This window comes from Fibroporia radiculosa, assembly GCF_000313525.1.
Source record: "Fibroporia radiculosa TFFH 294 genomic supercontigs, scaffold5277, whole genome shotgun sequence".
In the NCBI taxonomy this organism is placed as follows: domain Eukaryota; kingdom Fungi; phylum Basidiomycota; class Agaricomycetes; order Polyporales; family Fibroporiaceae; genus Fibroporia; species Fibroporia radiculosa.
Genome location: NW_012133741.1, coordinates 1 through 17,541, shown reverse-complemented (window position 1 = coordinate 17,541; position 17,541 = coordinate 1). Strand labels below are relative to the sequence as shown.

General features: G+C 51.6%; 3 protein-coding genes across 3 annotated transcripts; 2 read left to right on the top strand and 1 right to left on the bottom strand.

Annotated features, from left to right (window-relative positions):
• Positions 1–4,519: 4,519 nt before the first annotated feature.
• Positions 4,520–5,093, bottom strand: FIBRA_08959 (uncharacterized protein; the record flags this gene model as incomplete). The annotated part of the gene is made up of 4 exons (XM_012330567.1): positions 4,520–4,591; positions 4,733–4,930; positions 4,999–5,018; positions 5,072–5,093. 4 exons carry the CDS (start codon positions 5,091–5,093, stop codon positions 4,520–4,522), a joined length of 312 nt encoding a protein of 103 aa, XP_012185957.1.
• A 1,480-nt stretch (positions 5,094–6,573) lies between these two features.
• FIBRA_08958 (uncharacterized protein) lies at positions 6,574–7,496 on the top strand (the record flags this gene model as incomplete). Its single annotated transcript, XM_012330566.1, has 2 exons — positions 6,574–6,593; positions 6,653–7,496. The coding sequence occupies 2 exons, from the start codon at positions 6,574–6,576 to the stop codon at positions 7,494–7,496; spliced, it is 864 nt and encodes a 287-aa protein (XP_012185956.1).
• A 7,711-nt stretch (positions 7,497–15,207) lies between these two features.
• FIBRA_08957 (uncharacterized protein) lies at positions 15,208–15,946 on the top strand (the record flags this gene model as incomplete). Its single annotated transcript, XM_012330565.1, has 5 exons — positions 15,208–15,461; positions 15,520–15,554; positions 15,611–15,762; positions 15,802–15,857; positions 15,913–15,946. The coding sequence occupies 5 exons, from the start codon at positions 15,208–15,210 to the stop codon at positions 15,944–15,946; spliced, it is 531 nt and encodes a 176-aa protein (XP_012185955.1).
• Between the last annotated feature and the right edge of the window lie 1,595 nt (positions 15,947–17,541).

Sequence of the window (17,541 nt, the reverse complement as noted above, 5' to 3'; positions counted from 1 at the left end):
TAAGCCTTCTCTACTTGCCTTGTGTCTAGTCAACACAGGTAAGGTTTATTTGCCACATTTATATTTCAACACAGACAGAATGAGAGAAAGAGACCAGACAGGAGTGCAAAAGATAGAGAAACTGTAACACAGAGAGCAAAGAAAGGAAAGAGACTGTGATGGAGAGACCTTGATGACACAAGTTGCATGTGATCTCACGAAAGGTGTAGTGCGTTAGAATTCCCCGTTACAACAGCATACTGCTGCAGCATATGTACAAGCAGGCAGGCTTTGGCCTGTGTTCTCCACACCACACCAAGTGTTCTAAATGATCACTAATTGACTAGCCATGCCGGGGGTTCGCATGGCAGGTGCATTTAGCTGTATGGTTGTACGGAATGAAGGCAGGATAGCCAGTTCTGTGGCCAATTTCAAGGTTGGGTCTCGCGGAGGAATTTGGGGTTATAATTCTAGCCAGTAAGGTTACACGTCATGCAAATAGATTCTGTACTCATGACTTGGATCAAAAATTGCTCGGCTAAATAAAACTAGGGCGACTACTCACCGACATTCCGCACAACCTATTTGACACCATAACGACAAATGATTCTGCGCATTTGAGCAACACGAGGGGCATGATCAGGATAGATATACTGATACCTGATACCTAATACCGGAGCGGCCAGACTAGATCGAACAATCCAAGTCGTACGGCGGGAGATGCCCAAAGGTCGAGCGCCGAATATAGAGAAAACATCGGTCGCTGGAGGCAGCATTTCCTAATCATGTTCGGAGCTTGAACATGTTAATCGGACGTTGTGGCAACATCCGTCGAACATCGGTGTTCAGCCAATCAGCAACTGCCGATCACCTAGTCTCGTTTCCAGACGGTAGGACAATGAGCATGCCACAGCGAAGTGTAGGGCGGAGGTCTAAAAAGACCTGCTCTGCTTTGTCCTATTCCGTATGGTGAGTTTTGCAGGGAGGGAGGGGGGTATCCGCCACGCGCGTCTCGTGACCTCCCACTACGGTGCGGGCCAGTGTCATGCAAACCGCTATGATGAAGTCTTGCACTGTTTGAATAGATTTTGAATGTGTCGTACAGCCTCTCGAATATGACCCCTACTGCGTCGATGACGATATCACCACATGCAACGTCTGGCAGCTTATCATCTGCATTGACTACGGTTCTTGAGAATGCACACCAGGAAGCCGTCAAGACACACAGATATTCGTCCGAGGAAACGCGGCCGAAGCAAATCGTTGAAATGTTTTCCTAGGTGTTTAATGGTTATGAGCCCTATGACTGGCTAGTCAATGTGGGCATAAACTGTATGGTAATTGCAGGAACCGGGACTGGGCAGACAATGCCGTTTACCATGCCTCTCCTTCTCGACAATTCTGTATGGATTGTATAGGATACATGCGCATATAGTGACTGACGCGCTGTAGCTGCAACGCGATCGACGCGTCTGTACGCGTTAGACACGACTGGTCACGAAATCGTCACTGGTGACATCGGTTATGCGTGATGGATACTCCCCTCCCTCCCTGCAAAGTTCACCGGACCTGGGTTTTTGGCTCTCCGCCCATCAAATCCGATAACTACACGTGATTCTTTCCTCCTATCGAGGTCTGGTTACGAGACTACCGATCACCCATGTTTGACAGTTGAACACTCCTAATATTTAAGCTCCGAACACAATGAAAACTCGCTGTCTCCTGTGAGCTGTGTTCGACGCATGTTTGCTACTCGAACTCTGGATATTGCCCGCAGTGCCGCAGACGCTGTTTTCTCTCGCAGTAGAGTTTTGGTGGTTAGCGGGATTCAGACAAGATTTCGACATCACGTGCTTCTAAGCGCTTGTCTCCACATGTGTCCGAGGGGCCGGGTCTCTCCAGGTCTATCACCTATGTGGCCTCCGTAGCCGCTTTGAACAACGTCGATGGCTAGCAACAACGCTGCAAGCTACCCGCTTAAGGAGCGCCAGCATGACCAGAGGAAAACGTCCGGGCCCACCCAATTTGAGAACTATTCCCCTGAAGCCTGAGCCGCCAACAATCCCCTCCTCGATCCTGCACCGAAGCTGCGTATGAAACGGAGCTTACCGAGTCATTATCTTGTTCACGAATCAAGGTTGCGAAACTGTTCCACTTCTGATACTTGTCGTGCACTGACTTTATTAGCCAGGAGTGAATGTTGTGATCATTGCCGAGTCTCCAAGCCATAGTCCGTTGATCGTCCCTGCTTAACGTGACCCCACGAAGAAATGGCACATACTGGCGGAAGCGAACAAGCTTGAGAATATTCAGTAAGATCTGGACACATCTTGATTCGAACCGCTGTTCGATCTGTTGTAGCGAATTGGCAAGTAGCCCCTACAGATGCAGCCAGTGGCCACCAATGCTCCGCGTTGAGACCTGTGTAAGGCATATCCCAAATTTCTAATCGGCACCTGTCACGGGCAAGTCAATGTCAGGCTGTCAAAAATCGAGGTGGATATGGACTCTCATCTGGAAAGAGTGTTTTATCCGAATAGAAATTGAGTTTCCAAAATATCCATCTTCACATGATTGGATCAGGGGAGTTCCATTATGCGGCCTCGGGAAAATGGCGCCTCCGATTGGATATGCAACATCCAACTGGACACCTACAGAAACTCTTCATCTAGATGGGAACCGCGACTCTGTGCACCTATGTACATATGTTACGTGTATGTAGATATTGTGACAAACAATGTCCGTGAGCCTCTTTTCCATATCATCTGTTTGCGAGCTTTAGTTGATGACTCAAACGCAGCGCATTCGAGAGCAATCGACGCATCAAATACCGTTGCAATTGACACCGTGATCATTCTACAGGCATAGGCTAACTCTACAATGCACTCATGAAGCTGGCCAGCTTTCGGGTCCACCGTCGGCATCCCACCACACCTTTATCTGCTTTAACGAAGCATGGTTGACCGGTGACTTCTTTATGGCGTTGTTCAACTACGTAGACATACTGAATCGAACAACTTCGAGAACTTGAACTTGATTGCCACCCACGCACCATATAAGGGACAGCGACCGTGCACCACCTGTGAAAGAATATCTGCATACGGATGACCATCGGCTGTTCAGCCGTGAATGGAAACCCTGGTGTCTGGATGGATGCCAGCGTTTCTGATAAGACTATGATGGAGTAACAGTTTTCAAGATAACGCACGCGCATCCGATCTATCCGAATCATCCATACAGACCCACACAGACGGTTTGGGTAAGAACGCCGTCCCTGATGCTCAATCACATGTGCATCAAAAATTTTCGGTTGAAAGCCTTCTTGAACGTCTTGAATGTTGAGAGGCGAAAGAGTGCTGGGAGCACAGCACTACGGGACTAGAACCGCGCCTAGCAGCAAAGTTGCAGACAAACGAGGATTTCAGGTTTTTAGGGTTAATTGTTCGCACGAATGATGCAAAAAAATTACTGACGAGCACCAGATGTGCCTCCAAATGCACAGGTCTCCTTGGTTGTGTGGATGCGCGAGCCACATGCGGCAACCAAACAATGCTCTACGGCATCGGACAAGAGCCTTGGCGTCCATATATGGTAAATGTTGTATTCACTTGACGTGGCAGTGGCGAATGCTCACCTGATGCAGCTTCGGACGTATGTCAACAGTGGGACGTTTGATACCGCGAGGATCAACCAAGAAAAACATCTCAGCATCACCAGCCATTCGATACGAAAGCCTTCTCTTGGCACAGTCTCAAAGCTGAGGAACATATCGAACGCGTCAGTCCGTCGCCCTTCAATGGGGGTATATCACTATAGTTGTACGTTGCGACGAGCAAACCTTAGTGCTAGCAGACGAAAAGCGGAGAGAAGACCTGCGTGATCAACCCAATCCCCGGTCACAGTAGAAACGTCGATTTTACTACATCCATCGCTGCCAACTGGTGGAGCTATTGTTGAGTTCAATGTTCGGATCGGCCTCTTATTTGATGCGTTAATGTTGCTCTAGTAATATGCGGTCGGCTTTACCGCCACTGCGGGATTTTTAGGGCCCCTGGAAGACACAGTCTACCTTATGGCATGGCCAACATTGATACTGGGATATTCATCATTGCACGGCGGTGCGTACTCTCATAGGCCGGGCATACGTCTATTTGGTAGTGGTGCTCCTCCTGATGCGTCTAGGAAACGATTCATTATCCATTGATCGTACCTTGATTACATCTCTCAGTCAACCACCTGCACCCTGAAAACCACAATACCGAAAGGCCATCAGAAAAATACGCCGAATTCACATGAATGTTCGGCAGAGAGACGTCACGGATAATAATACATGCCTCGCTACCTCGTCCTCATCCCTCACCTTGCTCTCCCGCGCACGCGATATGCCGCAAAGCAGCATGCTCGAGCAGTTTTACCGTCCACGAGGTGTAGAAGCTTAGCTGCATCGAGGAGCCCCCTGAAGTCATCACGTTCGTGTCTTCTGAACATGGCAGGTGCAAGCGCTGAGCATATTCTGGTGTACCCCGCTGCACTCCTGCATCTAGACCACGGCAGCGGACTCCAGAGCGCCTGTGCCGGCCATCTGCGCGCCGCCCCGGGTCGGAATCGAATACTATGAGGTGTCAGTACCGCCCGCTCTCGAAAGGTGTCGGAGGAATCGGCCAGTGGTAAGCATGACATAAACGTGCAAACCTAGACACTCGGAATCTGTGTCCCCTCCAAGTTTGGAAGGCCAGCGACACAGCAGACGCACCTCGTCTCCGATACGGAGCGAAGGAGAAGCAGGTAGAGCGACTGGTGCGGGGAATTGTAGGCAGGCTGATGGTCGTTGCGACAGGGTGGAGGGATGGGTAGGATACCGGCTAGAAGCATATCTCGCGCTAGTAGGCCGAGACGAGACGATAGCCAGAGTCTTTGGGTCAGGATGGGAATTGGGGGTAAGAGGGTGGTGCTAACACAATCGAGATTAGTTGTATCAAGCTGCATGCACCACTCGTACCATTGGCCAATGGGACATACTTCAAGTTGGAGGAGGAGGTCTGAGTGCAGGAGTAGTCATGTGGCCGTCACTAATTCCACCAGCGCTGCGCACCGACAGCCTGAGCAACTGCCATCGCTGCCGGCTCATCTGCGTCCAGAAATGGAAGACCAGAAATTGTGGCGCCATGCCGATCAATGTCACGGAGTGTATCCGCCGCCAGTAACCTTCATGTGTGCACCACAAGCGCGGCTCGATGCCCATCTCCGAATCTCCTTCACAGGCTCAAATTCAGATCCTAGTCCAAGCGCAACACCGACGCACTCTTCCCTGGCCCCGTAGATCTCGAGTGCATCCCCCGTCGTGTGGGGGAAAACCACAACACAAGATGATCAATGATCATTCATTAAGTCTTCTCTGGAATATATGCTTCAACTTGAAGGCGTCAAATTGTCACCGGAATCGGGCTGTGGGAAAACACGCGCAGGGAAGGAGGATATCTATCCGATCATTTTCAAGGTGGATTGAATGCTTTCCTGAGATGGAGGATATTAAAAGGGGCGTTCAAAGTTGACGCAGCTGGGCTCGCAGAAAGTTCTGCGCCGCAGATGCGGATTGGAGTGCCTACCGCTCCAGTGACATCCCAGCAGACAGAGTCGGAACACTCTGCACGTGTATCTCTAGGTACGGAGTATAAACCAAGAGTACAATGAAAAGATGCGTATTTAGGCGCCGAAGAAAATAGGAGTTTCTGGAGTTGCGAATTGAAGACGTGGTCACCGTGATTTTCCTGCGACCCTGGTGTGACCCTTGGTATGATCGCGCGCGACGCGCCCCGCGTCATCGGAACAGCGCATATGAGCGGATGTACTTGTCATGCAGCAGTTGGTAAAGCATTGTATTGTGGACTAGTACTTAGATGATCGCGATCGTATATCTGAGCGTGACATTAGATAAGCGGGAGACATAGGCGTCTTTTCTCGCAGGTTCGCATTTTCTACGGCGCCTAAATCCGCATCTGCGCCGCAGAACTTTCTGCGAGCCCAGCTGCGTCAACATTGAACGTCGAGTCCACGATCAGCACGTCTCCAGCATAGGCCTTGAGGTGCTCTGTAGGATGATTTCATGAAGCTACTTTGTCTGACTTGCGATAATCGCGACAGTACATTCGAGGGCGACAGATCACCCGAAGGGATTGCCGAGGTCAAAGATCTGGCGTCCGTAATCGCTCACCACGCTTCCGCCGCACTGCGCACGGCCGTCCGCTTGCGAGCCACCCTGTCCTCGCGATCTAACCCCCATCCGCCTGCACGCAGCTTCGCCACGGACCGCAACAGGCCGCATCAGCAGTCATCAGGAATAAATGATGGTGTATGAATATGTCCTTCGGAGGCCGCGGAAAGATGTCAAGCAGAACGCAAGTCTCCGCCGTAACGTTGCAAAAGAAGAACGGCGCCTCATAGATCGCGATCTTCTGCCCCAATCCAGCATGCGGTAAGATATAGCCCAAAATACCTCCTTGTACAAGGCTCTTAAATCGCCTCTCTGACCCCGGCATCCCCATCCTCTTGCCCCCGTCATAAATACCGCTGTAGCCCATTTGTCCTTCCGCCAACATGGACTGCCTTTCTAGTGCGTAAGTATGCAGCCACCCCCCTCTGTGCCTGCATCACTGAACGGATCTCTCCTTCCCAGGAACGGGATATCGATGGCATATCTCTATAATCTGGCTCACCCCGACTCCACACACCGTGCTGCCGCCCCATGGGATGCATCGCTCGCTCTCAACGGGACGAACAATTTCCACACCCACGTGCACATGCAGAACTTGCACTGGCCTGCGCTACCTGTCGACCTCGCGCACCATGTATACCCCAGAGCAGGAGGCGCTCCCACTCAGAGCCCTTCCACCGCCCTCCCGCCCGACGCACAAGACTTCATCGGCGCTCGCCTCGCTCTCTTCTCCGACGCCCCGTCCCGCATCCGCCAATGGTTCTACATGCTCGCACATCCCGCGCACACCGTGCGCATAGAGCCCGCGCTTCCATCTCCGCCCGCGTACGAGTACGCAAACACGCATAATACTTTCTCCGCCTCTACTGCTTACGACCTCTACGCATTCTCATCCGGCACATACAGCCCCGAAACATCTTCAAGCCCCGACTCGACGAGTGCGCCCGACGCACTCCCGTGGAATACCATCACGCCCGACGCGCACACGGCGAGCCTGCGGTGTCAGTGGGACGGCTGCATGCAGCGCTTCGAGACAGCACGCTTCGGGGACATCGAGGCGCACATCCGCGCCGCGCACTTTGCGCCCGAAGAGTGGGACGCCGAGCGGCGCGGGCTCTGCCGTTGGGCGGGCTGCAATCGCGACAAGACGCTCTTTTTCAAAAGCTTCGCGAAGCACATCGCGACGCGCCACCTGCGCTCGACGGCCACGGTGTGCACCGTGCACGGGTGCGAAGAGCACTTCACGCGCGCGGATTCGAGGGCGCGCCATTTGTTGAAGGTGCATGGTGTCGGCCTCGACGGCTGAGTCTTCGGTGCGCGGAGGCGGGTGGGATGGCGGAGAGTGCTTTTTTTACTGGGCTGTGCGCATTCCACATGCGAGAAAGTTTGTTTGCTTGGAGTCGCTCTTACTTAATGTATTTCGATCATGTTATGCGCCGAAGCATTTGTGAGCGGGAACCAGCTATGTGAAGACTGGGTCAATACAGGGTATGATCGATCAGAGGGGCTGTGAACAGGTCTGGCAGTAATGGATATGGATCTGGCAGACTATACGCGTGTGTGATGTTTAGGACAGTCACACGGCCATTCTAGATACTATCAAGACAATTTAAATACGAAGGACGCTGCTTACTTACGAACATTCCGGTTGTATGTTTCTCGCGGTCTCGTCTCAGGTAGTTGCACATCTTGTCGCTGATCGTTATCGTCTTCAAGTCTCGGTTGTTTCCGTCTACTTAGTCTCGCTCGTTCGGTCCTGTATCCTCGTGGAGTCAACGCCAGTAGCTGGCACCTTTGTTCGCAAATCCCCCGTCCTCTCGTTCGCCCTCTCGACACCTAGCGTTCCGGCATTGACTTGCTCAGGATAATCCCTCTTGCGCTTCACCCCTCCCGTCTGTAATTCCCCTTGCCTTCCTGGTCACCGCATGTGCCTGACACTCAGGCTGCGGACGGCCACCCGGGTGGGTGCCACTCAAGATCTACTTGTGGGTCGAATACGGCGCGGCGTCCTTCCAGCTCCACCTTGAAAAATCTAATGCGGCTAACTGCGGGAGGGAGATGTAGCGGGGGCCAAGCATGCACATGATGTCTAGGTGAGCATGACGGACTCGTTGAGGCACTGTCGTCGCCGCGCGAAGCACATCGTCTATAGGCCCGCATCGCTCGCTAGCTTCTCTCATCGCAAACGTCGAGCGAGAATTCACCAGTATTAGTGTTGAACCGGGCACCAACGTCGAACCTAGTTGGCTTAGATGGGTCCGTCGAGGCTCCTAGGTACATTTTTCTCTGAGTCCGCGAAACAACGATCGAGCGGCCACACTTGCGTCAACATGTACAAATACGCCTCTGCCACCAGCGCCATTCCCCGAGATCCTTCCGCTCTTCCCGATCTACGCCGAACCCTGGCTTGTCTCCGATCGCCGCATACTGTCACTACAGGCTCCAGCAGAGCCTCCGCCGCTTCCCTTCTTGGCACACCACACCAGCCTCGGCGACTCCGTCAGAGCCCCATCCTCGTCGTTCTCATCAGCCTTGGCGACCTGGCACACGCCATAGCCCCCCGAGGCCCCCGCCCAGCCCAGGAATACAGTGGCGGTCAAAAGTAATGCCCGCACACGTTAGCTCTTTCCTTCATGTCTCACCAAAACCACACTTGCTATCTACAGTGCCTTGTATATACAATACAGTCACATTCTACTCTATAAGTACCAAGAGAATTGCCACGCTGCGAAGTAGATAGCCTGTAATAATCTCTTGTGAGGGCATTACTTTTGGCCGCCACTGCATGTCTTGTGGACTACTGGCCTTCCACGCTTGCGCAGGCAGGCTGTGTCACTGCCACAGGGGAATATTGAGTTGGGACAGGAGGCGTAGGTGCGTCGTCACACTTGTGGCATTGCTCTGGCCCCTCCTTCCCCTTAAAATTTTGGGCAAGGCCGGGAAGATTGGTGTGGAGCAGGGAAATTCGATGCTTTTTCTGACAGTATATGTGCAGGCAACCCTGTTTGTATGACGCGGTTGGTGCAAGGAGTGTGAGGAATCGGCGGATGTGGCCGGGGGAACACTTTCGTGGTAATCTAGCGTACAACCTCCGTTGTCCTCCACACGAGCCCGTAAGCCCTCGATTGCACGCTGTAACGAGCACGACCGGGCGACGAGGTTGAACCGGCGCGGGTGGCAGGTGCGATATCCTGGAGAAGCTACATCGGACATATTCAACTGGCGATGGTACTGCATGTATACGCAAGGGAATGTCAGATGGATAGAAAATCAACGGGTGGGGTGACGTGCAAGAGGGGGTAGCCTGAACCGGCGCAGGTGACAGGTGCTATATCCTGGAGAAGCTACATCAGATACATCCGACTGCAGATGGTACTGCATGCGTACATCTGCTATACGAATAGTCTGCAATTTGGACTTTTGAGAATCATCCAGCCAATTTCTTCATGCATTCCTGGAATTGGCCAGATCGCACGCTGCGCTGGTCCCATCGCGTTTGCAAGGATCATTCCAGTTGGGACCGGAAACAGGGGAGGGGAGGTGGGAGCACTGGCATCGTAGGTGTCCTGTCGCTAATTGTGCGCAAGACTCAAAGGCCCGTCATGCAAAAGCAGCGGCGATATCCAATGCTCAACACGAAGCAAAGCCCTTGCTCCCTTTCCGGTCCGTAGGAGGCTGTTATCAACAATATTCGTCTCCATGGTCCGACTGGGGAAGCTTGATGTGCCTCGCTTCCACATACATACATCCTGTTCTCCGTGAATATGAAGCAAGAGCGAACACTAGAGCGTTGTGCTATTCGCAGCTACTTTCATCCCCTTTTGTGTCAGCTTCACTGGGAACAAAGGCATCAATGCGTACATACTATGCATCGACGATGAAGGATATACCCATTTGACTGAGCCACATACTCAAATCGTCTCCGTCGGATAATCCATCAGCGGTGACGGCAGACGGAGTAGGGTATGTTGCGATCTGGCAGTAACGTGAAAGGACGTCTGCAAAGGAGAGGCCCTCAGCTTAAAGTGGTGTATAGCTAGGTCGACGGATAGGTTAAAGCACTGTTGCCTCATGGATTGAGACGAGAGTCGCGCCAGCGAGGATTAGTGGACGTAATGCCACAAGGGAAGAAACAAGAACCCAGCATGGCAATGAGCCGCAGAGGAGGAACTCCTCGCCATGTTTAAGCACTACGGGCACGCGCGAAAGGGGAAGTACGAACTTTAGAATGCATTATACAATACACAACCACAGTGCCTCGCTAAATCGCGAGGAGGCCGTCTATAGTCTTGACGCAGTTGGAAGCGAGAGATGGAACATCTGGTCGTGCTTGACAGCGTAAGGAGACGGTGTGGTACAGCACAGCATCGCGCCGGCTGAGAGAAACCGAACCAAGACGGAGGATGCAGGACAGAACCCAGTGCTTCCACTGGATTGACGAAGATTCCAATCTGACAACGCGGAGTAAACTGTGCTGTACACAGACGCACAAAATGGATAGGGAGGGGGTGTGCGAGGGACGAGGAGGTAACAGAGGGAGAACCAGTGATAATAGCCGCTGTGGGAGTTCCAACGCCATCACTACCCACTTTTCTCCCTCTCCAAGCGCCGGATGAACAATGGACAATTTCCCGACAGGACGCTACGCTATCAGAAGATCCGGCGCTCTAGATTCTGGGCGGCGGTCAGGCGACCCTGAGCTGACTGGGTTGGCATTGGGGGGAAGGGGGGAACTGGATGTCGGCCGTCGAGTCGTATTTCCAAAGAAACCGTTCGGATCTCCGTGGGAGTGCCGCCTGGACAGAATGCAGTGGAATGATGCCGGTCGATCCACAGACACAACGGCACAACACTGTTCACCATTCAGTACTTGTTCAGAAACAGACGAAAAACATACTGCCTGCCCTGCCAGCAGCCAACTTCTCTGTCCACGGTCAGCGCGGCGATGTGTGCGTACATATTCAAAATCATACCTAGTCGTATTGGTAGTATCACGAGACACTGAATGAGTCTGACAGCAAAATGCTTATTACGCGCCTCAATTCAACATGGCAGCTAGCACAGTGCGCAAACGACGGCTCCCCGTCCAGATGTCCGCGCCAACTTCCAACATCAACATCAAGTTCGCCAAAACCGATTCATCGGCATATCTCGGCTGTGGTCGACTTCGGCCAAGCTCCAGAACTCGGTTGGCGCCCAGTAGGATCCCTTCACACGCTCTGCTATGTTGCCCAAACGACGCCGAGTCGTCGGTCTGTTACCATCTTATCGGAACGGTCACGCCCTGCCACAAGGCGGCTCCATAACGTGCCATCCATCTAAGAAGCTCCAGAATGAAACACAAGTACAACAATCCGACTCACCCCCGACGAAGATCATTGGATGATGCGTTCCTGTGAGGGTCGCTGCTGTTACTATTCCCGAACATTGGGGATCACTCACGTTTTTGCGTCCGCCGTCGCATAGCGCCAGGGCTTGTTCGTATCAAACTTGATTTCCCCACGTTATCACCACGAGCAATAAAAGACTCCCGCTCCGAGCTCGAGAGCGCATCTAGAATGTTTGGGAAGCTGAGTAGTATAGCATGTCCATTTGTGTATACATGAAGCTGTTGATACGCCTCTGGAAAAAATTTGCACTTGTCGCCGCCTCTGCTTCAAAGGAACATAACGGGGTTCACTCGTTGAGTGCACGCGATGCCAACACTACCACTGATCTCGACGAACGTTTCTTGGGGTGCTCGTGGCTGGTTCCCGCAAACATCACATCGGACCGCCTTAGCTATTCAGAGCTCTTTCAAGTCATGAAGCCTTGCATGCAATCCTTGGTTCAAGTTCGCCAGCCTTCCGTCCCAAAGCCCAGAACGAGAACAGAGACGTCGGGCTGAGATCCCATATCCATTTGGCGTCCAACGCGGTAGAGAGGCGGGAAAAATGTTGGGAAAGACATACACTTCCATTCTTACTCTCGTGCATATCGCCGTGTGATGGGCATAATATATGTCGACGGGGATCATAAGAAAAGTTCTGGTGCACAACATCGATGGCAACAGTCGGTGGTATGGACGATGACTGTGGGGACATGCAACTTGTACTGCCCCGCTCACCGTTTCGGTCTATTAATGTAAATGTGTTACTGTAAGCGAGAGGCACACTGAGCGACGCACCGTAGACATAATTTTTACGATTTTCCACCTGTACACAAAACGCTCTGCGCCGCATCTCTGTCTCTTACGCAAATGATAGTTATGGACATGGTTTAAGATGACCTTTATGGATGAACTCAGCTAAGACTGTCATAAATTTCGAGATGTGACTCACCTCGTCGACGCATGGTATATCGTAATCCCCACCTCCTCTCCGTGGTAGCAGTACTCGAGGCCTCCCGTTGCACAATTCTCTCAGCAACAGTAGGCCCAATAATCTCGCGCCCTCCGACATCTCTTCTTCGTAGAATCGACAATTGAGAGTCCCGAGTCCTGCAAAAGTCAAGATGCCTGATCCAGCCTTGAAATGAGTACATAGTCATCGAGAGAGAGATAGCTGTGCGTAGAGGTGTATGAGAACGCGTTGTAGGTGTTGAGTTCGATATACTGACACGAAAGTATGCTCGGGTGAGTGATACCTGTCTTGCATTGCAACGCACACACAGAACGTGTTCAGAAAGCGGCCGGCGTGGACCACACCTTCTAGATTCGACCAGACTTATGAGACACATCATTTATCAGCCAATCTTGAGAAGCAGATTAGTCACAATGAACTTTGAGCTGGCGGGATTGAAGTTGGGGGGGGACGCGTCGTGTTGGAACGGGGGCGAGGGCGCAGCGACGGTGTACGCGCTCCAAAACCACTGCGGCAGGCACCACGTGGAACCGAGGACAAAATATACTTAGCGAGGAGATTCACGAATCTGGGTGGCGAGATTCATGGTGGTTTAGTGCGGGGACCAGAACTCATTTCATTTGTGCTCGGTGATCGCCGACCTAATTTCCCGTAAGCCACTGTGGCTCATCGTTGACTTTTGCCATTGACTCGCGCCGAGTTTTTATGGGCTACGACAATGGTCTGTTTCCTCTCATGGGCTTTGTATGTTGACCATTCATCCCCCAGTGTTTTGTGTCGGCGGTAATCGCAACTAACTCAGAGCGAATGCCGCCAGGCGGCCGGGACCCGGGTACGGGATTTGTCTGATTGAAATTTGCTCCAAATTATGCCTCTGGCCTGGCTGAATACGAGGTTGTATCAGGCTATCAGGGTGCATGCACGATTTGCCGGCGGGGCGCTAATGCTACCATTCTATCAAATTATGTCCGTTTACGACGCGACTCCTTCAGGTCCCAACACAGAAAGCGCCCCATCTTCGCTCAGAGTTCCACGTTCCACTCTCTAAGCCAGACTTCGACCAGCCCTCTAGGTTCGATTGTCACCCAGGACAATGGCAATATCACACGTGCACGTATACCGGCAGCGCACCATCGCGAAACATTTGTAGCGTGGAGACCAGAAGACCTGACACATTCCTGAGGTCAAGTTCCTCGGGGGATGTGGTTGTAACGTCGACTGATGCGAATAAGAATACGCATCTGTCTCATCATCATCCTCGCCCTTGGTGTAATGGTTCCGGTGCGCTTCTTTGTCGCACATGTCCTCCGCTGACTCGACGTGGCGTGCTGCGCAGAGCCATACTCGGGCAGATTATGTCCCTGTTACGGGCATGCCCTCTCCTGCTGGCCGCGTGTGTCTATGGCCGCCGACGAGAACAGTGTTTCTCAACTACTTGTCACACCTTCCTACATCACACCACTGCGGCTCCGCGCCTGACAGATAATACTTATTCGGCAATTTAATATATTTTGACAGATATGACAAGGCGTAACCGGACAGAGAAACCAGGTATCCCAAAAGTTCCGTTCCACAGTTAGGAATTGCTCATGTTTTAGGGTCCTATCGGAGCCACTCTGGATATTTTTCTGGTCAGCCGTTTCCGCATCCTCTCGCCGTTCTGAAAACTATCTTCTCCCGGTCGTCGAACTTGAAAGAGTAGTGTTCAGCGCATAACGGAGGCGGGAAACGCTCCATGACCGCATTGAGCTTGGTCTTCCGAGTCAAGGCCTTACGTCGGTTGACGCTGGTGACACAGCGGCTGCGAATTTCTTGCGAACGTAATAGTCGAATTGGCTCGGCCCGCGATCATGCTGCATGTAGCTCCAAAGAAAAGAATTCGCAGTTTCATCATGCTGCACCTGTCCGCGGGCATGTCGGTCTCATTCCTCATAATTATTGGTTCCCCAGGACGGCGTCAACACGGCTGGCTTTTTTTTTATTAATACAAGAGAAGGCGGAGAGAATTAGGGACAGATGGCACCACGGCACGTTTTCAGGTTCTTTGTTAGTCAGCTAGGTGGCCGCTGTCAAGCCTCCTGTTCCCCGTTTTGTATCAGAGAGACAGACGGCTTTGATAAATGCAGATTTGACTCACCGTGCAGCAGATGCAGTCGGCTCACTCTCTAGCGGATCAAGATAATTGAAGCCTAGAGTCTTTTTCTTCCCCAGTATTGCACCGAAGCCTGTCACATTCCAGTCTTCCATATTTTCCGGAGACTATAGCGTCCCGTCGCCGTTCTGTGGCGCCGTCGTCTTGACAGCTCCCACGTTAGATCTCTCGCCAATCTCATCTTCTCAAGTTCTCCCTCGTCCATTGGGGGAAAATCCAAAATACGGCGGTCGACAATGGAATGGAAAGACAAATTATGTGGTATCACGATTCATTGTCCAAAGTTGGAAAAGAATAATCTCACGATTACACCTTAAAATTGAGCGATGTGCCAGGGTCGCTATTCCTAGCCCAGCTCCATCCATATTCTAGTGGGATGGTGAGTATATAACGACGCCTCGCCGGAAAAGCTTTCTTACCCCGCGTCGAAATTTTTGAAACGGTAAGTGGACTCCTACACTGCACAGTGCTGTCAAATGACTCAATCTCTTGCATACCATATGACTCACTCTCGATCTGTTCAGATGGACAGTGGCCTTCGTCTTACTATACCTGCCGAATTCATAGGCATCATACGCGAAGCCTTCGTTCTCTACGCCCTGGTCTATGGAGGGTTCGACCCTGACGCTCAGCGCCTGGTCGACTCGATGACGAATCCTGAAAATGTTATCTCTGTTAGTCCCAGGACGTTAGTCAACAGGCACCCTGTTGGCCGTGTGGCCTTCCAGGATGCTCCTCCACTTATGCTGCCTGTTGTTCCAGAAGCCACACTCGCTGTGTACGTAATATAATTGTGGTACAAGTAACGCAGCTACTCACGTCATTCTTTGGAGCAGTCCGCCCGAGGGAGACAGCGAGGGCGAGATTCGTTGTCGGTGGAACAATTGTCACCATCGATTCGGGTCAAATCAAGTTTCTGATACCGAGCTGACATTGCACCTGCAAAGTTGGCACCCCGCTTCGAGCTCGGGCAATTGCCAGTGGACAGGCTGCAAGCGGAAGAAGTCGGTGAAGAACCTGGTCCGTCACATAGCGACGACTCACATTGGGTCGACGGTAGTCTGCTGCAGCTACGAGGGGTGCGAGGAGACTTTTTCGAGACCAGATAGTCTCCTCAGACATATGAGGCACGTCCATCGCGCTACGTCGTGAACGTCGGGCGGTATGGATGGCGGTGGGTCTCCGAGTACTACGTGTCGAACTGATTTGATCTAACGGTTGCGTCTTAGAACACAAAACGTCTGGGAAGCAGTGCCAACTTAGACAGCACTATCACTTGAATGTTAACAACAGCTTGAGAAGTGCGCGCAGACACACCTTAAAGGATCGAAAGATCTTATGTTATTTTATGTTATTAGTTGCAGTATTTTGAGACCTATTGATTGATTGTGCCAATTGCCGTCTACGGGAAACACTCAGCAAATGCAGGGGAATAGGACGAGCGTGCTCACCGGCTTGATCTAATTTTCTGAGACTCGTGTACAGCAACTACCTCCCCCCCTACTCCTTGTTTACTTCCAGAACGAACGATACAGGAATGACCAGTATTAAGCGAGTCCAGAGTGTAGAATGATCCATCCAGTAGACGACATGGGCAGTGGCAGCTCAGAAGGGTCACTGGAGTGTCAACGGAGTAATAATCATTGGCTGGTACGAATATGACAAAGATAGGAATCAAGAGGTCTGCCTATATGTAGCCGGATTGTTGCTGGATAGAGCAGCGGTCTTGCCGGCTCTGGAGATCTGGCATCTCCAACGAGGAGTATTGTTTCAAATGTCACGTCTATGAGCTATTCTGTTTGCGAGTCTTTGAAGTTAGTCGTATTGTCCTAGCCATGCTCCTCTTCTGTCCTTCTCGGCAAGAGGGACAGAAGAGAAGCGTGGATGAAAGGATAAGCGATTTCATGCATCGATGGAAAGAATAATTGGATTATAGCTACATGGGAGGACTGTTGTGCACACAGATGGAGTGCTTGATTCCCACAAATAAAGATTACAGATCAGAGTAAATAAAGTTCGAGTTGGTCAGTCAACAAAGTGTCGCGTCGCGTCATTGATCTCAGAGAATCACATGATCGCGTTTGATGACCGGCGTGGGACACTAGACGAGGACACCACAGTGGTCGGTGACTTGGATGCATTCGTCTCTCTTTTCTCTTTCGTGCAGGGCAGCGGACATCATACCATGCAGAAAACTTGTAAGCAGTGCCAAAAAACTCATAGTTCACTCCATAAACACAGGAAGAGATAGCGGAAATACACAATAAACGAAAGCTGAAGGCACTTCACCCACGGGAGATCTGGCTCAAGCATTTTTGAGACCTCTGACAGATGATAGACTACGGTGGAATGCGTATCACGATGGGACGCGCGAGACTGCGGGAGGAAAAATCAGTACAGTGTAGTGGGTGCGTCTCTAACGTTCTGATACACATTCCACCAACATGCATAACTATGTGGAGCCCATGTTACCAGCGATTGATGTCATTTTCCGGTGCTTTTTATGTATAACGTACGGGCGATTATCGCTTATTTTGGTTGCCTCATTTTTGGATGATATAATACAATACACGGAAAGACTGATGTTTAAATCACACTACACAACACGACGCATCGTCAAGCAGTCTCCTGTGGGAGCGCTACAAGCTTCACGTTGCTCACTCCCTTGCCCAGCCTTTCAAGGCCATTGGCGATTCCTCCCAACCCGTTCGGCAGTATCTCTACAAAGTTTTGGCTACAAACGACGAAGGAACCGTCATCAGGTTGGTGCACCAAGACGATGAATCAAACGAATACTCACTTTGATCAAGCCCTCTTCTAGGAAGTTGGTGAGCTTACTCATCAAACCGACACCTAGA